Here is a 23,150-nt window from a genome sequence, read left to right as displayed (position 1 = left end):
ATTGCCATAGTGATATAAAATCACATCACGTTAAACCTTGTGTAGAAGAGTATAGAACACCGCTCATTGGCACTGCTGTTTGGAAAACCATTTACTTTCTTTTCGTCATGGCGCCACAACTTATCACATGTATGCTTGCTTTGCTAATGGTTGTTGGTCACGTAAACTTTGTAAAAAGTGGTACGTAGTCTATGTTTATATCAGTATCTTTTTTCGCAATTTATCTTCTTTTAAATTTACCTTTAAAAAAAAAAAAAAATCCGTAAGAGATAAGAGTGTATTGTCACAAAATAATACCGGATATCAAAGGTTTCTATTTTTTGAAGAATGATATGAAGAGTATACTATTGTGGTAACTCCATAGCTCCAGAAATCTATGTAGAGATGTATTTTGATATTCCTAATGAAACTACCCCTTCGACTTGAATATTTGATCTGCATACTCTTCCTTTTTTTCTTCCGAAAGATGGTTTGAACTTATGACAATCTGACAGCTAGTTGACAAATGATCAACTCCTAGTACCATTTAATGCGGGTGTAACCGGGTAAGGTGATGTTTAGTGATCATTATACTTTTTCATATTTTTTTGTATCGCTATCATCAACATCCTTATCACTACCGCCATCCTCTCCCCCGTCCTTCTCCTCCTCATCATCATCACCAACACCCTCATTACTCACAATCTCTTGTCATTACCGTCCCCACCTTCACCACCACCACGACCATCAACATCATTGACATCACTATCACCACCACCACCACCAGCACCATCAGAACACCATGAGCACAACTTCCAACTGAAGTCTCCTCAGAAGAATCTTCTGAAAGGCCTCCTTGACAGATATGGTGAACCATCCATCCGCCCGATCATCAACCAATCCAACCCCGTGGTCATTGAGTTGAGAATTGAGTTTAAACGCATGGTGTCCTTTGTAAGTTAACATTTTGTGATTTACATTATTTTGATCGCAAATTCCCGTATTCTACTAAAATTTAAACTCGACGCTGGGTTTAAGTTTTTCTTCGAATTCGGGTTTAACAAATTAAGTTAGTCTGATGGCTAAGTTTTGCTTTTGTTAAATGGAGGCTCCGTGTAGAGAAGATTCACCACCTTTGCACGTTAAGAACCCATTGCACAATTCTCTTACAAGAGAAGGGAAAACACCGGTGTAGTCGTCCCCCGTACAACCCCATTCAGTCAACTTCAAATTTGCTCTAAATCCCCATCTCTTTCTAAACAGTGCTATTTAATCATGTCAATGTAGCGTAATAATTTGTGTTGTTTTGGTTTACTTTATTTTGAGTTAAGAAAGTATTATGTTTGTAGCCTGGCGGATACCGGCGCTATATAAATATCCATATTATTATTATTATAAGGAGAGTCCCAAGGATTACAGTAATTAAGTTTACCTCCCATGCACAGTTGACGCCAAACACGATGATGATGATGATGATGATAATAATTATAATGATAATACTAACTATGATGAGGTGGCTCTGATGGTGCATGATTCCATTGAAGAAAAAAAAACGGGAAACTATCTTCTTTGAGTAATCCACAATCATTATGGATAATTGTTTACATTATGACAACGCAGTTCAAAGAAGGAAATACAAAGTGAATTGACATAAATGATATTGTATACTTGTACTTCTCATAGCCATACTTCTCATGTGATAGTTAAACTATGATTTACCTCAACACGAGGATAATCGGAACTATAGTCCAAGGGGGTGTTTCACAAAGACTAAGATCGACTATGGCAGGCCATTCATGCCACTTGTTGCTCTCATCATTGGTCTTTTAAGAGACGTCACAAATCTACAGAATTCACATTTTCAATAGTTTATTATTGAAGAAAAAAACATCTAAAGATCATAATTTCTAAGTTTTTTTCCCTCTAACTTTCATCTGGTTCAAGACTTTTTAAGGGCATACATCGCCTGCTATAGTTCAAGTCCAACTTAAGTCGATCTTAGTCTTTCTGAAACACCCCCTGAACTCCCGTTATAGAGGGCTGGGTACCATAATTTAGTGGATATCGATTATAAAACGGGGATTTTTTAAACAAATCAACAATGCAATATTACATTTTCTCTTAACTGGATTACACCCTTTATATTTGATCGAATAAATGGGACATAAGGATCCAAATATTCATAGATTTGGCCACGATAATGCTACGGTCACAAAGGTTCGTACGAACGATAATTTCGTACGAATCTCCCTGTTTTTCCATTGTTTGACCGAGGCTTAAGCCTCGGTCACAAATGCCATTACGAACTGCTACGAACGCCGTACGAATGATTTTCAGACAATGGAAATTTTGGAAGACAATGGAAAAACATGGAGCTTCTTACGAATTTATCGTTCGTACGAACATTTGTGACCGTAGCATAAAGCTACACTCCTGATACTTTTTTAAAAATAACTTTGAAATAATTACGTGATGAAATTTGTTCATTAAAAAAGTAAAAATGTGCAGAATTTTTCTTACTCAAATTTTGATCAGTTATTTATGAGCCATCGATGACGCTTCTATAGTGAAATCATTATTTTTTTAAAATCTAAGTCGGTAAATTCAGTATTAAAAGAACTTCGTACTGCGTCTCATAATGCTTTGCGTTGTTGACATGTGTGTACTCTTTTGCAATTTTCTCTTATAAAGGCACATATTCAAATCCATAAAACTACATTTGGAAATCGTCACTTTTAATGACAATTTCTTGAATTTGAATGAAAAGTTATTCACCACTTAGTTTGAAAAGTTAAGAATCGAAAAGGGGTAATATGTATGCACTTGAAAATATACCTTCATTGCTATATGAAACTAAACATTTTGAAAATCTCAATAAGAACTAAACATTAATTATTAAGACATAATCAATTATCTAAAAAAGAATTTTGCCCGATTCGCCTTTTAAGTGAGCAAGTTTCTCACATATTTTACGAGTTATTTAGAAACGGGTCAAGTGGAACTTACTTTTTGATTGATATTCTATTTGTACATTGATAAGCAATGAATCTTATGAAGTGCTGAAACACTTTATCAAATGATGTATATAGTCTAGTCAACCTTTTATTAAATAAGAATGTAAAGAGACTAATGGCCCATGATGATGATACAATTCGCTTGAAATAGCTCGAACATTATTTTGACATTTCTCTGTTGTTCGACGAACCCTCACATTCGATCTTTGTCGCAATAAAGCACAGAGTAATTGCCGCCGGATCAAAATTGATGTTGGATCGCCATTTTTTGTGTAGGGTGGCAGTTTTGTTAATTCTCCATTCAAACCATCTCCTGTGATTTCATGTTTTCAGGAACAGAGCGAACAGCAACTAAAGGTTATTGTCAATATTGAGATGGTAAGTGCAAACACATTAACTGCGCCTGATCGATTATTCCGATCGTGATTTAAATGTTTCCCCGATCATTATCTTGACAAACCCTTTCAGATGATGTCATGTTAAATTATCTTTGGAAATTAGACCGGAACCCGTCAGGTAATTACAAAAGGGGTCTTGAAAGGACGTTTCAAGAATATCAGGTTTGGTGTGGTTTGAAGACATACATGGGAGTCTAATCTGGGGCAGTTCGAGGGAGGGTATAGATTGGGTCCGATAGAGCGGTGGTGTAGCGTGGATCCAGTAATTGAAGGGCACTAGTGTATCGGGGGTGGGGGGGGGGGGATTGGACTTAGGAGTCCGAAACGCGAGAGGAGAAGATTTAGAATGCGTGGAGAGCGTGGGGGGGGGGTGAAAACTGAAAAGGGTCGCATCATCTTCTTGTCATGCTACTTCTCCCTCTCCCTTCCTCCCTCACAATTTCCTTTTTTCCTTCTCTCCATACGGTTAAGGGAGGGTACGTGCCCCCTCGATCGGTAGCTATGCCTCATGGAGTATGTAGTGTGCACACACTATCGCCAACTATCAATATTCAGTCAATGAAAATATTACATTCTCTGCCTCGTATTCTTCTGCACCTATTATTACTCTTATTTACATTAAACACGTTGGCCCGAATTCACAAAGGAGGTTTGTCGACAAACCGAGGTTTATGTACGTCATATGACGCGTTTTGACGCGTTTTTTTACAAACCTGGTTTTGTAAAAAACAAAAGGAGGTTTGTCGACAAACCTCCTTTGTAAATTCGGGCCATTAAGGTACCGTCGTTTGGTTCGGGACAGATGTTTATGTAAATATATAATGAGGTTAATCCTAATGAGCTTGTCGAAATCATGAGTAACCTCACTTTAGTGTTTACGCCCACGAAATGCACTTACACGGATGCCATTTGGTGGAAAAGTCGGAAATATCCTTCAAATTCAATATGCACTTAATGACAAAATGAAGAACAAAATGTGTATATATCTATTATATATAGCCTAGGTCACCTCTAACCTGTATAATGACGCAGACTTGATTGATTCGATATGAAACTGTAATGGACCTCGTAATTAAACTGACTGTAATGTCTGAAATGAGAAAGGCAGGTCACCTTGATATGGTTGCTCGGAAACGAGAGAGGCCGGAATCAGGCAAATCATGACCTATAACTTCTTAAAAGTATGTACTGGATTAAACACTTGCAGCATGGGTGTATTTTGTGTCCGACTAGCTTTGAACATTTTTATGTACCCAACTTAAATATATCGTTCAATTAGGGTAAAAATAGATACGGATTACTTTAAAATGGGCAACATATTGCCGAAATTAATGCCCTATATGCTGGTTGGACAGATCTTTCAACAATAATATTCTACTGGATCTTAGAAGAAGAAAAAAAAACCCAACTAGCACTCAATCAGTCAGAAGATGATAGAAGTGTCTACCAATCTGTGATTACGTTTAAGGTTAATCAGCGATTAATGCATGTCGAGCTGACATTAACGTCTCCTAATGTAGATTAAAAACTGCATTTTTTTCCTCGCCCGGTTTCTATGTTCCTTTGCATGATAGCGCTCATCTACTGATATGTTACTATGCACCCCGCCCTATCTACACAATTACCCCCAAAGACAATTTTTCGGCCCGCCGTTGAAGTCTTTTTCCACTTTAAGAAACTTAGTAGGACACTTAATGCCAATAACGAGATAGAAATAATGAAATGTCATCCTCATCAATTATGACTACATTTACTAACAAGCATTTTTTAATTCATAAATTTTGGACATCTAAATCCGATAATCTGTATTTTCAGGTTTTTTTTATCAAGCTTAAACTCGATAAAAATAATAATAAATATCTTTTATCATACATGTACCACGTTATAATTCAGAAATAATTAATTCGTAAACACACGTGCAAATATAATCTTCTGAGTTGAAATAGTGAAGCCTTTATTATATTTAAGCAGAAGAAAGAACCAAGAAATTATCCCCCTGCAAACCTCAGAATTAACAAACTGATTTGTCCACATCATTGTCATGGTAAGTTAAATAGCACCGGATATTGAATCCGATGGTAATAATCCTTAATTTGACTCGCTCAAAAAAATATAAAAAAAATTGCAAGTTTATTGCAAAATGTGTCACGAGAACGATAATGAGGGTCTGATATTATTTCACCTTGATCTTTCATTATGACCATCAATTCACATTAAGTCCATTAATAGTAATTAACCTTCGGAAGATTGCTTGTACCTGTCAAAATATCTGAATCGACTCTAGCTCAAAAGACAAGTACATTATAGTACTATAGTAGTTGATAGTTGATAGTGGAGGTTATTTTACCTGACAGCTAAGAAAGCAATAAATGCTTGTTAGTAAGCAACCAGAAGACCGACGGCTAAAGGATACAGCAAATGTTTGCACAGAGGCGTAGCAACAAGGAATGTCAAGTGGACTCTTTCCCCTCCCGCCCAATGGCGAAAAGAGGGAGAGAGAGAGAGAGAGAGAGATGGGGGAGGGGGAGAACGTGATATGGCCCCATCTCACTTCCTCCATTCATTCTATGGCCTTGTTCCCTCGCATTTCAATTTATATACTTAATATTTCGGCTACCCCAACCCCATAGACCAATACTACGCTACCCCTTCGGGTTTCCATCATCCATAGAGATGGATTTTGATAATAATAATAATGGGAGGGGAGTGATTTGTTCGTGGGGCGTTTTTTTTAATAAAAGGAACCCGCTCTTTTTCAAATGGTCTTTACAACCTTTTAACAAAATGTAGACAGTGGTGTTGCGTCAGGGTAGGGCAAGGAGCACTTAGAGTTATCGTTATTATTATCGGTCAATTTGGACGGGCAATTGGAAAAGATTATCCCACTTTTTGGAGATTGGGGAAAATTAGATAGATACACACACGTCTATAATCACCCAATTACATACACATTCTTTTCACTCTTTCAGGTTTGGCGAGATGAATATTTGACGTGGGATCCAGCCCAGCACAGCGGCGTCGATATTCTCTTCGTGCCAGCGGAAAAGATTTGGAAATATGACCTTACGCTTTACTCGGCGTATGTTCGATTTTCGTCGATTTTAGTTGCATGAACTGCCTTTAAAAAAAATTGAAATTAGTTAATTGACTTAATTACAAATTGGGCCTAGAGTATTAAACACATGAAAACATATATAACTTTATAGCTGCGATTTCAAATGATAAATGATATATTAGTTTTTGATTGGTATGCAGTTTAGTTCAATAATTCCATGTTGTAAGCACTTACCCCGCCCTGAAAAAAAGAGAAAATTAGAAGAAAGAAAAAAACAACAGAAGAAGTAGTAGAAAGGAGAGAAAAAAAATCTTTGTTTTGCCAGCCTCCACTATGGGAAGGAAATAAAGTACCATAATGATGTATTTCATTTATCATTGATGCTTTTCGAACCGTAGACGTATACACGCATACAATCACGATTACATTCAATTTGTCCTTTAGCATTGTATACTCTGCTTTTAAATGTTCCAATATACGTTCTAATAATATTGGAATAAACGAACTGGAATATTTATCAAAGAAAAACAAAATTCTCGATGAAGCCTGTCGTTGGTATAATCATTAATGAAATTATGATGGTAACATTATATATTATATATATTATATTATTATAGGGGTAAACCGCGGCGTTTGGGTTTTGTGTTATTTTTGTTATTATCTTATCGTAAGGTGTAATATTTTACATTTTTGTATCTCATAACTTATCTGAAACTTTAATAAACGTGGGGCCTTTGTTATGCGCAGTTGCCTTTCATGTTCGTGAAAGAAGAACACAAATAAAACGCGGGTTACCTCTTCATATCTGAACGAGCCTTTAACATTTATAGTTCGTATACCTCCCCCTATCCCCCTTTCTCTATCTCTCTATCTCACACACACACACACACACACACGCACACGCGCGCGCACACACGCACACACACATTTATCACTTCTTAACTTGCTCTCTTCTTGCATTTGACACCCTTATGTAGCGTCGGTAAACAGCTGGTTGAGATGGATCATGATGTCGTCATCGTACGACCAGACGGTATGGTCACGTGGTTCAGCTCTGCCATGTTATATTCCTCCTGTTTGGTGCGTGTGCGATACTTTCCATTCGATAGACAATACTGTAGACTGATCTTGGCCTCCTGGACTCACGACAATACCTCGGTAAGTAGAGCCGGCTGCCCACGACTCGTAATTTAACGGGAGCCACTCGTTTTTCGAAGGTTCACAATTGCGAAACACCAATTTTCTTTATCAGGGAGTTTTTAATCTCGAAAGTGAAATTGGGTTCACTAGCTATTCCAAGGTTCGTAATTCCTTTTATGAATAGTGTTCATAATTCCGAAGGTTTGTTATTTCGAAAAACGATACAGGGCTCTCTACTATTTTTGTAATTGTGAATCTTCGGGATGATGCACCCTATTTCATTTTCGGAATTACGAACCAATTAACTATAAACCTTCGGGAAAACGTTTTGTTACCTTTTTCACTACTGCCAATTATGGCAATTGGTTGTCAATTCAACAGATAGTGAGGTCTGCGCCCTATTTGTCCCACAAATCTTCTTTACGCACTCATTCTGTTCACTTAATTGCGCCGTTCCATCGAAAGTTGATTTTTGGATAATTCAGGAAAGTACGCAGGATTTTTTTTCGAAGGTGGGGGGGGGGGGGGGGGGTTAAAATTTGATAATCGCGCCGAAGATTTCGCAACGACTCAAGCCAGCCGGGGGGGGGGGGGTAAGAGCACTTTTTGCGTACGCGCCTGCTTGCGGCGGCCGCAGAAAAGCTGCGGTGGCCTCAGGGTCACCCTAGGACATATCCCTATGTTTGCAGGCCGTACGGGTAGCCGTGTGATCATAACGCGGAGTTATAACTGCTTTCAATTCTAGGTCCGCCGTAGCGATTAGACACGCCGTAGCCATGCCATAGAGCGGTTTGACGGCGAGCCTTGCGTTTTATATACTCCAGGGGTGAAGCGGTAGCATCAGTCTGGCGGTACAGTTGTCGTATGATCCCCCTTCGGTCGCCTTGCGGCTATATACCTTGCGTCTGCCTTAGTATTTGTCAAAAAGCTACGGCCGCCGCAGAAACGCCCTAAGGCGACCGTGTGTCATCACCTCAAAGGCCGTACGGCATTCACAGATTTTCTTTATCCACAAATTCAAAATACGCCGTGACCGTGGAAATGCTGCGGCGGTCCTATAATTGCTATTGGCCGTAGATATTCTAGATCGCACGGCCCCCGCGCCACGGCCACTGCGTCAATGAGTGGTGCGGTCTTTAATCCGCCATGACTGTGAGGGAGACATCGTACTCTAACTTTTCGAAAGTAACAGTGCAATCCTTGCACTGAATCATTAAGTGTGGGATAATTACCTTTACGAGATCGATTATGTGGGAGGTACGTACTTTCGCAACTGAAAATGCCTTTGCGATTTCTTTCGGGTACATTTCCGACGATATCAAGCGCAAATGCACCCGAAAGAAGTTGGAATTTGTAAGTTTGCGATTGATTGGAGGACTTGTGATCAGTTCAGATCAATCACAGAGAACTAGAAATCGCAAAGGCACATCGCCCTACAATAATTTCAGGACATTCACCACCAACAACAAAAATCGCGGCGTCTGGGTACTACCACCTTAAAAGAACAATTCGACAATAATAATTATGCCTTTTAATTCCGTTTTTGTGACTAGGTCACTCTCAAACAAACAAATGAAACGGTCAGGAAGGAGTACTTCATCAACAACGGTGTGTGGGACCTGACTAATATCGGGAAGGAGTACCAGGTACTAAAGTGGGAATGCTGCCCAAACCCCTGGATTGAGGCACACTATCTGCTTCTTTTCCAAGTGAGTCTTCCATTCTGTTATTTTGAGAGATTGTGGTGCAATGGAGATGGGCATGAAGAGGTTGTGAAGAAGTCATTATTAGCAAGGATGTACATAGAACAGCGTTTTCCAACCGGGTTGCATTGCCATGGGTACTGCGAGATAAATCACTTTTATACTAAGGCGCCATATGGGATAACACCCAGGTGTTATCGGGCTAAAAGGAAGGGCGAAATTGACTGTCGACACTATTAAAAACTACAACATCTAAAAGATCGAGACTATTTGAACTCACCTGACAAGTTTTATGCCAACTCTTTTTCTAAATGTCTTGATTTCAGCGCCAGTCTAGATATTACGTCATCACCGTCATCGTACCGAGCACCACACTTTCTTTGGTGTCTCTTCTCGTCTTCTTCATGCCGCCTGACAAGTTTTATGCCAACTCTTTTTCTAAATGTCTTGATTTCAGCGCCAGTCTAGATATTACGTCATCACCGTCATCGTACCGAGCACCACACTTTCTTTGGTGTCTCTTCTCGTCTTCTTCATGCCGCCTGACTCGGAAGAGAAGGTAACCCTAGCCTCTAGCAACCTTCTGGCCATGCTGCTGTTCCAAGAGCTTGTGTCCACCTCCATGCCTCCGATTGGGAATCAATTTCCCCTCATAGGTATTAAAAGCGCCTTTTCCCTTCTTCACAGAATATGATCCTTCTAAATCTTATGCCCACAAAACTAGTCAATATCAAAATTATTGCATATCGCAAATAATGTCTTCGGCACATTGTTCATAAATCTCTTTACACACACATCTACATCCATTTATCATTATTATAATTACGATAATGGTTATTATTATTATTTATATTATTATTAGTAGTAGTAGTATAAGTATATGTAGTAGTAGTAGTAGTAGTAGTAGGAGTAGTATTAGTAGTAGCATTTCTTTATCTGATGCAAACTGTAAACTCAAACGCTTGATGCAAAGGGAAAAATAGATATGATTTTTCAAATACAAAATATAAGTAAAAATCGGTAATGAAGCTGGATTTTTTACCGGAACAATGTTGTTCAGAATTCGTCAAACAGTTATTGCAGCCTTTAATAAAGATTTTCCCGTACATATACATTGTAATCAATAGGAAGCTTTTTCGTCGCGTCCATCGTCATCAACACCTTTTCCATCTTCACATCAATTTTGATCATGTACCTGCATAACAAAGACAACCGACCAGTTCCCACGTGGCTGAAGAAACTTGCCGTATTGAAGACTGGTTCTCAGCAGTCACAACCGGTCCAATCTAGTCCAACCTGGGTAAAACGGCGCCTGTCCGGTTTCATCTGCGCCAGCACCGTTTCTAAAGCTGTCCAAGTGCGCCACGCACAAGACAGCGGGCAGAACGCAATCGACACCAATCAGATTAGCTCGAAGTATCTGACACTATCTACGGTACCAGAAACCAAGATAAAGAAGCAAGAAGATAAGGCCAGTGGTAATCCTAATGCTGATGGAGCAAATCCCTCCCTGGAAACAAGGGAGGAGATCATTGCTCAGTGGCAGGAATTATCCATGAAAGTGAACCGCATCATGGCGTTTCTCTTGACTAGTTCGGTCATGTTGACAGCTTTGGTGATCTTGTTCTTGTACATCGCCCAAGAAGAGGGAGACTTCCCGGCAAGAACCTAATGGCCGCTAGGGAAAATTCGAAATGTTAACATGATTACGAATGAGAAATTGCAATCGGATGAAATGTAGAAAAATGTTAAAATGTGAACTATTTCAAACCGATGTCCTAAACCAGGGCCATGTCAATCCGGACTGCCGAGGAGGCTCTGTGTTTTTGTTAGCCCTAAAAGGGCCTGGGGCAGAACCACCCCGCCCCCCATCTTTTTGTATCAAATTTATATATAATTTCGACCAAAGGGTACCATGGGTAGTACTGCGTATATAGTGTCAAAAATTGCCGTTATGTATATTGCTATATTTTAGTAATAATAATTCGAATTTACGGTTATGTCTGTTTACTTTGACGATGTAATGAAACCTTCTTGTATATATTTGATATGCTCTAATACTCGGGACAGTAGTTAGGTGCCGTTTGTAGTAAATGTATAGAAGCTTCTATATCTTATATGGGTTAAATAATTGACCAGCGAAATACAAAACATAAACATTTAATAGGTCAATGGTATAATGCAGTCAGGCCTACATCAATTTATATATTAGGATGTAGTAATTCAATTTTCACCTTGTACTATTGTGTGCTATTTATTCTTTGTTTACCTACATTCCTATCTTTTCATAGAAATTCTATTTCTAAAAATGAGTGTCGTAAATTCATTTGAAACAATATACGATATTGATTCCATAATTTTCCTGCCCGTTATTTATAATGTTTTTTTTTTATAAATGTAAAAATTTGCGAGCATGAGAAACAAATAATAAATATAAAAAATATCTTTGATAAACGAGAATAATTAACACCGAGTAATCTTTATCCTTCATATTTGATTTTGATTTGATTTGATTTGATATTCTTCTGCATACATGTAAGCCTACATTTTTTCGATAACAATAATAATATAAAGGACAATAGTATTTTTCTGACAATGAATCATAAATAAGCAAATACATATCTATATAAATTGTTATTTTCAAAAACGAAATGGTAAAAACTGTCATAAATACTAAATTTGCTTAAACATTATAAAACATTATTTGCGGAAGAAGGACTGTCATTGTAAGCAGATTTCAAATCTGATTGCCTCGGTTTTCATGATTTCAAATCAGTTATACACATATTTAATGTAACATTTGAACACATTGTAGTAAAGCAATATGAGGATTACGATGTATATTATGTTGCTTTTATTTTTTGCTTTTTTAAAACATTAATTAGGGAACATTTTTTGGATACATTAAAATAAATCAATTAAACAGAACTGCAATATGCTTCGTTTCATGCGTTCTTGAAAGCCGGTGAGTTTCCGTGGGTGTCAGTTTGGATGTTTGGGTGCCTTGACTAAATAACGTGCGTGTGTAACATGCTCTCTGCATTTACAAACCGCTTGAAATGATATTGGAACTTCCATAATTAATGTACCCTGATTATGATGTAAGTAATATCTCAATTTCCTTTCAATTCTTTGCCTCTCGGCGCTTTTTTCCTTCTCTTTCTCTCCCTTTCTCACTCCCTTCTAAGTCCAATTTTAACTGTGTTTACATCGTGTGGCTCGCCCATCTCATCATAATATCCGAACTGCGTGGCATCGGACAGATAGTTTGTCTCTTAATTAATTTGGGCAGGACAACTACCTGCAGAACAAACGGGATCAATGCCTCTGTTTCATTTCCCTCAGCATTTTTTTTTACATAGGCCGAACCGGGCTTGGATTTTTTTTTTGTTAGGGGGGGGGGGGGGACACGGAGAGGAAAGGGTAACTTAATTTTGAAACAAAAAGTGCAAAATTGTGTACTTATAGAATTCGCGTATTGCGCTGGGAAAAGGGTGCCTTTAAATACGCCCTTGGCTATTACCCTTTTTGTAATATGTGATGGCAATTTTGGTTTTGTGATCAGAACCAACATTGACCATGTGATACCATGTACTTTTAAGACACAAGAGGACATGGAAGAGAGTGAGAAAGAGAGAAAGGGGCAGAGTGAGAGAGAGAGAGAGAGAGAGAGGCGGGGGGGGGGGGGAGGAGACATAGACAACAGAATACAGTTAAACCTGTCTAAGCGGCCACCTCTATATAATGGCTACCTTTATAGTCGTCACTTGTATTGCCTCCCCTAGAAGGAAACATTTGTTGAAGAACCTGTCTCCAAGGGCCAGCTGTATATACAGCGGCTACATTTTGTGTTTTCCATGGGTAGCCTTAATGGACAGGCTTTTATTTAATTCTAAAACAGAGAGATAGAGGAAGAGAGAGAAAGAATGAAAGGAAGGGGGGAGAAGAAATGATAATGAGAGAAAAATGTAATGTTATTTAGATTGATTGGACACAACCATCAAGAAATCAGGACCGAATTTATAAATTACCTTCAGATGGCGCTGCATCATTCGATGTCATCGTGTACATCAACCGAACCAGTGTTAGCAGTGAAGCGTAAGCCATTCCCACTTTTAAATGTCTTTTAATCATAGGATGGCGTCATTATCTTCTAGTCAATATCACCCTAGTTTTTACTACAGGAGTTATGTATGATTGTAATGAATTCTTCTGAATAAACTTATTTAACAAAAACAAATTTCAATGTGTGAGATGCTACCTCTGGTATTGAGGTTCAAAAATGCTCGAGCTTATCTTTTCTATAATTTCGTATCATTTTACCGATTATCTCCAACATTTTAGCCATCTTTTGCTTTGTGTGCTTTATCAAATTCACCTTGATATTAGGGGGTCCATGTATTTATCTTTAGAAGCCAGTCAGCTCATTAGTGATAATGATGTATGGGACCAACAGCGTGTCGAAATTTTTTATTTCTGAAAGATTGTGAGTGAGAGTACTATCCGAATTGTGATGACGAGGCCAACTCGCCATTTTTGTTGGTCCTTTTTTCTGAATAGTAAATCATTTTAAAAAACGAGGCGGGCAAGGACAAGAAACTCGTTATTTTTGTTACTTGGCCTAAGGAAATTCTTACAATATTAAGTTTGACATTGCACTGTCTACGGTGCCTGGACATTATGATAATAATAATAATTAAAAAAAAACTCTTGCAGAGCACGGCCTGCGAAGCATTATCACCGTCTCTCACTCGTTCTAAAGGCCAACTCCCGCTTGTCCAATGTTGACAGTGATAACTATAGGTCCAACGCTATGGTCGAAGACTTAAACTACCTCAAAAACATTTGGCAAAATCCGGTGGAATATCCCAACTTCTAACAGCGCATTTTTTTTTAATCGTCCCACTTCATGTGTCTCTTTGTCTTCTCACTCTATTTCCTTAGGCACCCGGTGAAAAATAGTTTTCAAATCTCCCATTAATGTTATTTTTGAAGAGCGATATTCCCTCGAATATTTGATAGATATATTGTCATAGCAGAATTTTCTATAATCTTAAGTGGAATCTATAATACAAAGTGTAATATCTGTATTACCTAAGTAGGACAAGCAGTGGTGTAGACAGGTTCGTACACCTGGGGGGATGACTCAGGGGCGGATCTAGCTTTTTGCTAAGGGGGGGTTGACCAATAATGACGATGCAGAGCATCGTCCACGAGCCGCGAAGCGGCGAGCCGATTTTTTTGGGGGTGTTTATTTGAACCCCGTAAGTGATGTTTTCCTGGCATCTATTAACACAATGGAGACCATAAAAAGCAGTGCATGATAACGTCTTTTTAAATCAAGTAACAGTTAAATACACAGTTATATCCAGAGTTATCATGTGTTTGGTTAAGTTACCAGATGAGTTGAATATCTTCTCACAATATTTGCACTTGAAAGGGTTTCTCTCCAGCGTGCGTTCTTTTTTCTTTCTTTTTTTCTTTTTTTTTTTTTTTTTTCCCCTTTTTTCTTTTTGTTTGTTTTTTGGGCCGCCCAAGGGGGGGGGGGGGGGTTTAAACCCCCTAATCCCCCCCCCCCGTAGATCCGTGCCTGTTTAATCTTGTGGTTATCTTGTGGTTTCCAAACCACAAGATAACCACAAAATACTTGTAAGATTTTCTTTTTTTTACCGTCTGAATTGGCTTTCACCGTGTGAATGCGGCTAATAACAATAAACACAATTACAATAATGATGAGGATTATTATTATCATCATCATAATTATTATTATTATTAATATTATAATTGTTATCATTATTATTATTACTATTATTATCATCATTATGACTTATTAAGTAAGCAAATATCATTCCCCAAAACCTGGGGGGGGGGGATGATTGTACATGCCATCCCCCCATTAGATATTATAAAAATAATACCCATCAGTGAGGGCATTAGTCAGAATTACCCACACAAGGAATCTTTGGAACAGTCTACCACGGTCGAGGCGATAGCCGAGGATGTTTGGTCTGTTTCGAAGGTACCGAGTGTGGGTAATTTTAAAAATGCCCGAAGAAATTGATGTGTATTATTTGTTTTATAAGATGATGTTTTATTTGTTTTATAAAATAATGTTTTATAACTTGATTTTACTAATGACCGGTCATGAGTATTTACTAATGACCGGCCATTAGTAAAATTACGTGTTAGGCAAAATAAATGCCTTGTCACGTGTTCGCTCTCAACCAATCATATGATTAGGATCCGCTTCAACATCTTATAAATAATTATATCCACTGGTCGTGCAATTTCATTGCAAAAAAACTACCTGGAACCACGTGGGAAATGTTGATCGTGTAGAAAACTTCATGTATACTTTGAGATTTAATTGGCATCATCAAAAGGAAAAGAAATTGACTCAGTCTTGCTGTAAAGCACTTGCATTGCAAACAGAAATTGATACACGAAACTACGGACATAATATAATATGTGCCATGATATTAAGGTCTAAATCAATATTTCTCATCTGATACTTCGAATATGAGGTCATTCTGATGAGCTATCCATTTTTGTAGGTGACATTTCTTCCACGATATTCTTCCACGATATTCTTCCAAACTCCACATACAGAAATGAAAAGGCTCGAAAAGTATTTTCCATCTTTATCAGAACTCAACTTTCTTTTTAAATTCGGCAGTTTATAAGACAATGCGTGGCATAAGGACGTGGGTGTAGAGACCCGAATGTATATGAAATTCACCGACAGCATGCTGCTTAATTCCAATATAAATATAACAGTTAATGCAAGGTAAGCTTGTTTTCATCCCTTTTCACCTCGAGGGAAGCTTTTTAACGTTCTTTATTTCTTGTCTTTTTAAATTTTAATGCATAACTTGATATTTAATTTCCGGAAAGAGGATTCACTTCACATACAGCCTCAGACATATCGGAAACACAAACACTGTTATCCTCCTTAAATTTTCATGCATATTTAGAAAAAAGGTTTTACATTTTTAACAGTGCTATAGACTATCAGAGGAAAACTCCCATGGAGATATTGGATCTGGTAACTGATTCAGATTTTCTTTTTTGATCTTACTGTATTTTTTTAAATAAAAAACAAACAAACATGGTAATCAACATGTTTTGTGATGTCGCGCGTAAAATGTATTTGAAGTTATAGCATGTAGCCCAGTGTTTTCTGAATTCATTATTGAGATCATTGGCAAAAGTGTTCATTCATTCTTTTTACTTGCGTTTTGCGTCATGATAGAAATGTTGATTAGTTTCTGAATTACAGGTGTTTCGTTTGACGCTCTATCGTTTTCACTCTTCATTTAAACAACAGTTATCCATAGTAAATCTGCAATATCACATATCTTTAAAGAGGTAATGCCCAATCAGTTTCTGAACCAACCAGGTTGCAAAATCGTTAAAAAAAATTGGCACAACAAATAACTGGCGCGTATTCACTGAAGTTACAGAAATGTGAAGTGTATAATACTTCACGTCATCATAAAAAATAAACAATGAAAAATAAAACTGCCGCGGTTTTGCCACCTCATATTTGAACGAGCGTTTAAGGTTCGGCTACCGGTGTAATCCCTGCTCTTTATTCAACCCTTGTTTAAACGGATTCTCAGACAGGTTCTCGCCCACATAGCCATACGGAATTGTCATTATTGTTTCTTGACTGATGAACTCAATTTGATTTCGATCAAGCGGGCCTCCTACAAAATTGCCTTATTTCTTTGATTTAGGTAAGGATACCCCCTCATTAGCTTAGCCAATGTCGCAGTGTGGGCCTAGCAATAATGGGCACTGGCTTCATTTTTATTTTTGGAGGAGCACTAAACTTAGTAGGTGGTGGATGGAATGTGAATTTACAACAAAAGCCGATTAAGGGAGAGAGGTAAATGGTGTCCTGTCATATTTTCATACTAACGTTTTGTTCTACAGTAATAAGCTCTTGAAGGTTGAAGACATTTACTTTATACAATTAGGCGCAATTATGTATGGTTTTGAAAATGGTACTCTCCCAAATGCGTTAGCACAAATATTTCGAAAGAATAATCAAATTCATAGCTATAATACAAGGCAGGCAACTGCACTTCATATTCCACGTGTAAGAACTGCTTTTGCTCTGAAGACGCTGGCTTGTACTAGTCCCAAGTTTTGGAACTCTTATCACTTCTTATCAATGTAACTAGATCTGTCAGTGTCTTTGTTTTTAAACACAAATTGAAATTACATTTATCGAGTAACTATGTCGACAATTAACGTAACAATAATATCACCAGAAATGATATTAAGTATTTATTTATTAATTGTTATTGATAACGTGCATTATCTTTTTGTTTTTGTTATGTTTGATTATTCAATATAAATGTCAGCATTTCACATTCTCTCTCTCTCCCCCCCCCCCCCCCTCCTCTCTTCTATTTTTCTTTTTCTTTACACCAAATACCATTTTCCCCTATATACATATAACTTTCTTCTTTCTCTGTTTTTCTCTGTTTTGTTGTTTTTCTCGTTCCAGTTTGCTTTTTTCCTCTCGATCCTTTTGTATATATTTTCATCCTCTCCTTTTCAAATCCCTTTTGTAAATATTTCCCCCATATTTAATCATGTGTAGTTTTGATAACTTTGAAACATTTTAAAAAGTGAAACATTGATGGATTATGTTATATGGGGACCTTGCTCTTACAAGCCCAGCTTTTCGAAGGTCTCCACTTTCTTTCATTTGGATTATATATCGACTTAAAATTGCACTTAAATTGTTTTTTCTTATGCTGTTTTTGTTCTATTATTATATGTAAAAATGTTGTGAAAGAAATAAAATGAACCTTGAACCTTGAACCTTAACCTCTCTTTCATTATATTCATTTTATTTCTCCTCTCTCTTTTAATTTCATTTTTAACCGTCCGAGTGGGCGGGGCATGTGCCCCTTGCCCCCGGGAGCTACGCCAGGGAGCTCGGTAACGAAAAAGCTCTTCAACGACTGTTTGATCTCCAAGTTAACAAGTACACGCAGTGCAAAATCCCACGTCATATTTTCTGAGCTCTTGGAGTTAAGATGGTAGAAAATGTACTTTGCTTTAAATTGGAATTTACGCTCGTGTGTAATTTCACACCTTAGTTCTAAATGGTATGTTGTTGTGTTAAATAATGTTATGACCGACATCTGTTTTCTTAACCGAGTCTCCTTTTCTCTTTCTCTTTCTCTTGTATAGTCCTGTATGATCTATGTATCTTTAGTCTCACCGACCCACGGTGCTACATGTCCCTAGGCATGTCCACAGTAATGCGGACAGTTAGATTGATTAATTAATTGGCTATGGTGAATGGATATATAGGTCAGTAAACCTTCTCATTCGCTGTTGCGTCATGTGTTGTGCCATTTTGTTTTGAAATACATTGACATATGTATCCATCTATCAATGCATATCCAGCTTAGCTACTTCGGATTATTTCGGATAATCTGTTTAAAAACTTAAATAAAAGGTCTTGAACCTTAGAATACATTAGAGTGTTTAAATGAGTTTACGTTTAACTGTTCTTAATATACCTTAGTTATTTAATTTATAGTAATATCCTTCAAACCTTAATAACCATAGTTATAACTTTACTTATCAAATTCACTCTCTATACTCTGCATGATATGTATCATTTACAAATTACCTTTTTAATAAATGAATCGATCATCCAATCTAACTTGGGGATCTAGCATTAAACCAAATTATGATTTTTCTGTCTGTCCTGTAAAGAGTTGCAACTTCGTCCTTTAATATTATGAATAAAGCATCGTTATATCCTGGTCATCCAGTGCATCACCATCACCATAACCGTCGTCGTCATCGTCGTCGTCGTCATTGTCCTAATTATCGAAAATAAATCTGTCTCGTATTTTTAAAGCTGACGATGAAATTTGCAACTCGTAGGCTTGTTCCTCATTTATGAACAGGTTTTTGTAGCGTTGCCTTCGATTCAAAGAAAATCAAATCTGATTTTTTTTGTTTAATTCACCTGCTCCTCAGGAATGCAAAAGAGAGAGAAAGAGACGGCAGAGAGAAGTCGTCTGACATTTTTCGAATTCATTGTAATACTCAATGGCCATGTAAAGAGTCAATTTGTTAAATTGTCTGCCTTTTCAACCGCTGTTTCGATACTGGGAGCGTGTTACACAAGAGAAAAGTCTCATTAAAGCCGTGGTCCATCATTACGGGTTTAAGTGTAGCCTGGAGGTGCAATGCCAGTTTTCGAGAAAGAAAATCTCTTATCACCAAGTGATATCTAAAACTGGACAAAGTAATGGACGATGATGAAGAAAACGAGGGAATAATACGTCTAAAGAGATGGATTGGGTATCGCCATAAATGGTAGCAATGGGATCTACAGACGGGTCCGAAAACTGATACATCGGCAAGTGTGTAAAGGTGAACGGTGATCGGCCGGGTTTGAACTTCAATTACTTGTCTATTCCCAGGCTAGCAGTCCGCTCTTTTAAGATAATCAACGTGCTCACTCCTCATATAGAAGAATTTGGAGCTGTGGTAAAAGTGAAATATAACTTCTTTAGCCTCCTCATTCTTTCGTAATATTCCCATGTAAGAAGATTCTCGGTTGCAATGTCAAATATAAGGAATATCTCCAAAAAAAAGCATCGAAGCTGTTGAGGCTTCCTTGTGTTATTACGAAAACCATTATATTATTATATATCTTGTAAATGCCCTCTTTATACGAATATAATTTGAAATAATGTTTGATGCCAGCAGTGTAGTCCATACACTCATGTTTTCGTGCAGTGATTTTCACGTTATGTAACATCAAGCAGAATTTGAGTCATATTGTTTTCATTTGTATGGTTCCTAACGTCACAATACGCAATTAGTATCATGTCCTTCATAATCAACCCTTCCAAATACCTTCTAGACAGTTTGCAATCGCATGACCAGAAATCATATAATTATTTTCAACGCTTTTTAGCGCTTCTAACCCACCGAGATAAAATACCGATTTGAAGCCGCCATTCTAGCAATACCTTATTTACGAAGTCGCATCCTATTTAATTCCTATAACTTAAATTAAAATATCAGAGTTTAATCGATCTCGGATACAAACCCACCTACGTTCGATTGAAAACATTGATTATTCCCAAAGCGATTTGCACCACAACCGACACACGTGCTCAATCGATCAAAGCGATCAGGCGTAAATTTCACCCGCCTGTCAAATTACGTCGATAGAGTACATAAGTGTTCAACATGAACATGTTAAGTTAAATGCTCGCGTGCGACGAAGTAAACATGATTGCGAGACAAACATTTTTATAATTCAGTTTTGCCAGACGAATCCCTTTTAAACTTTGAGATTTCATGCTTTCAATTTACGCCGTCTGCATCTCAATTATTTTGATGTTTGATGAATCAATATTTATGCACATTACCAAGGTTTTATGTCTGTTATTTTGATATTTTTGATTTAGTAAAGACCGTGCTCAATGTTTTGGAAATATATACAAATTTGAAATGGAGCTGAAACTGGCTTTGAAATAATGTCTTAATCATTTGCTTGAACTATTGTACCGTATTCACTTTCATTGATGGTTATTGTTTTTCTTTGTTATCGTCTCAACAATATCCTGATGAATTTACAGTTATCAAAAGCCTTATCTTTTATATGGTGGTAAAAGACACCAATAATTTTCCTTGAACCCGCTCCATGTATTAAATGGGCGATATAGTGTTATATATTGTAAGATGTGAACACAAAATTAATTGTGTATTGAATTTATTAATAATTTATGAGATCGGCAACTTTGGGGAAATAATATTAAGATATTTCAATTTGTGTTCATGCTGTCGCTTTGTTTAAAAAATTGGATGCATTGGTGTGGATAATAAGAATATTGCAGGTATTTCATCTTGATTAGCATTACGCGGATTTACGTTAGTGTTGGATCCCCACCCGCCTTAATTGATCCGCCACTGGCTTAATAAGCATGTGCGAAACCTGAATTAAACAGTTGTGGATGCTGTACTTAAAAAAAAAAATTAAAAAAAATACTTATAGAATATACAGTATGTGTAAACACCCTGCATTAATAATTATATTAAGCCTAATTAGGCCATGAATCCTAGCTGACCCAACATATTTTCATGCAAATTCAAATCAATGCTTACTGAGCAAAATTCTTGTAAAATGAAGCTTGACCATTTGGCAAAGCATCTCAATTAGCAAGTCCCTCGAATATGACTGGAAGCCATTATGACCCCTAGTTGCTCATCTGCAAGCTTAAGGGCCTAGCTTTCTTAGCAGTAAGGTAAACCAGAAGCATCAACATCAGCATCTACAATATACATAGTCATCGTCTTCGTCATCATCACCATCATAATCATCGTCATCACCATCACAATCAACGTCATCCTCATCATCATTATTATTATTATGACAGCATAATTCACAAGGCGTCGAATTTACCACGCATAGAAACGCCGACAATGAATTATGAAAGTGTTAAAAGCTTTCAAAATGATTAAATACCACATCCATAAACATGATAAAATCCAACGTGAAATTAATTTCCTGACACATTATGTAACAAATTGATATAACAATGAATGCAAAAATAAAAAGTGCAGTTTTGAACATTTGGACGCAGTCTTGTTTGATTATTTACTACACACTGAAGGCATCTGTTCCTTTACTATCACAATGAGAGAAATGCACTGAAACTACACTCTCGTAACATGCATCACACAAGTTCACGAGAGTGCAAAATGATTCTCGCCTTAAAATGACAGGACAACAACATATATTTAGTTTACAGGCACAGACCTTTGTCAGTCGTAATTTGTTACAACGTGTCTGAACTTTGAGCCAAGGTAGACTAACAGGTCTTCTGCACTCCATAGGACTTGTACTACAGCTGTTCCGGCACGGCGAGAGACCATGGACCCTCCACGAACTAACAGAGTGAGACGAGGCTCCAAGCTTTTATGGATTTGTGTCGAAGAGAATCTTTGTCTGCAGACTAACTAGCAACATACAATTTACAAGACGCTGTTGCAATTCAATGTACCTAACCCAAATCTCGAATGCATTTTTTCCAAAATGTAGGTCACTTTAAATCCCATCTTCATGCTCTTTTCGCCAAGGGAGCGCGAACTATTTCTGTCCCAATGCCATGTATCAATTTCATTCGAACATAAAGTGTGGCTCAATGAAAGAATGAACTGTGGATTCGAATGACCGAAGTCGCCGGCACGAGGATCAGTCGACGAGGTGGACGAGGGGAAATTCATGCCCCTCCCCATTTCATGCTCTCAGACGTGAGATAGTAGTGTGTGCTAGTAGTCCCAATTTCTTGACCGATTACACCTCCATGAACAACTGCAGCTGAGGATGTGTGGGTCGCTTTTTATTCATTTTCAGTACACTACTAAACAGTATAATAGAATAATGATATTGATAATGCTACTGCTTCTACTTCTACTACTACTACTACTACTACTACTACTACTACTACTACTTCTACTACTACTTATACTACTATTTATAATTCTAATAACGATAATGACAATGATGATAATGATGATGATGATGATAATAGTAACACAAATTACAATAGTAATAATGATAATAATAATAATGGTAATAATAATCATGATAATAAAATGAATACGAATAATGGGGGTAATTTTCGTACCATTCAAATAGAATCATAGAATCACACCTGTATAGAATGGAAAACGATTCAATATCTTTCTTGCAACACCAAAATAAGTAATCAAACAGCTCCTGTAAAACTGTAAAACTTATATAAGGTGTTGACATAATAACATATACATACTTGCTGCTTACTTTGCTTACTTATATAGA

The 23,150-nt window shown here is 37.3% G+C and overlaps 1 protein-coding gene across 1 annotated transcript; it reads left to right on the top strand.

Moving 5' to 3' along the window:
- The first annotated feature begins 568 nt into the window (after positions 1 to 568).
- Positions 569 to 11,843, top strand: LOC576702 (neuronal acetylcholine receptor subunit alpha-9-like). Its single transcript, XM_030981277.1, has 8 exons — positions 569 to 933; positions 3,327 to 3,371; positions 6,361 to 6,470; positions 7,424 to 7,604; positions 9,140 to 9,295; positions 9,616 to 9,714; positions 9,747 to 9,945; positions 10,417 to 11,843. The coding sequence occupies exons 1-8, from the start codon at positions 922 to 924 to the stop codon at positions 10,959 to 10,961; spliced, it is 1,347 nt and encodes a 448-aa protein (XP_030837137.1). The 5' UTR covers positions 569 to 921; the 3' UTR covers positions 10,962 to 11,843.
- Positions 11,844 to 23,150: the final 11,307 nt, after the last annotated feature.

Source organism: Strongylocentrotus purpuratus, unplaced genomic scaffold (assembly GCF_000002235.5).
Source record: "Strongylocentrotus purpuratus isolate Spur 01 unplaced genomic scaffold, Spur_5.0 spur5_scaffold_11, whole genome shotgun sequence".
Lineage (NCBI taxonomy): Eukaryota > Metazoa > Echinodermata > Echinoidea > Camarodonta > Strongylocentrotidae > Strongylocentrotus > Strongylocentrotus purpuratus.
This window is presented reverse-complemented; position numbering and strand designations above follow the sequence as displayed.

Excerpts from the sequence above, each read along its gene's own strand:
- LOC576702 (XM_030981277.1), top strand. Across the intron at positions 3,372-6,360 it reads TTATTGTCAATATTGAGATG|GTTTGGCGAGATGAATATTT; the intron begins GTAAGTGCAAAC and ends TCACTCTTTCAG. Across the intron at positions 9,296-9,615 it reads ACTATCTGCTTCTTTTCCAA|CGCCAGTCTAGATATTACGT; the intron begins GTGAGTCTTCCA and ends TCTTGATTTCAG.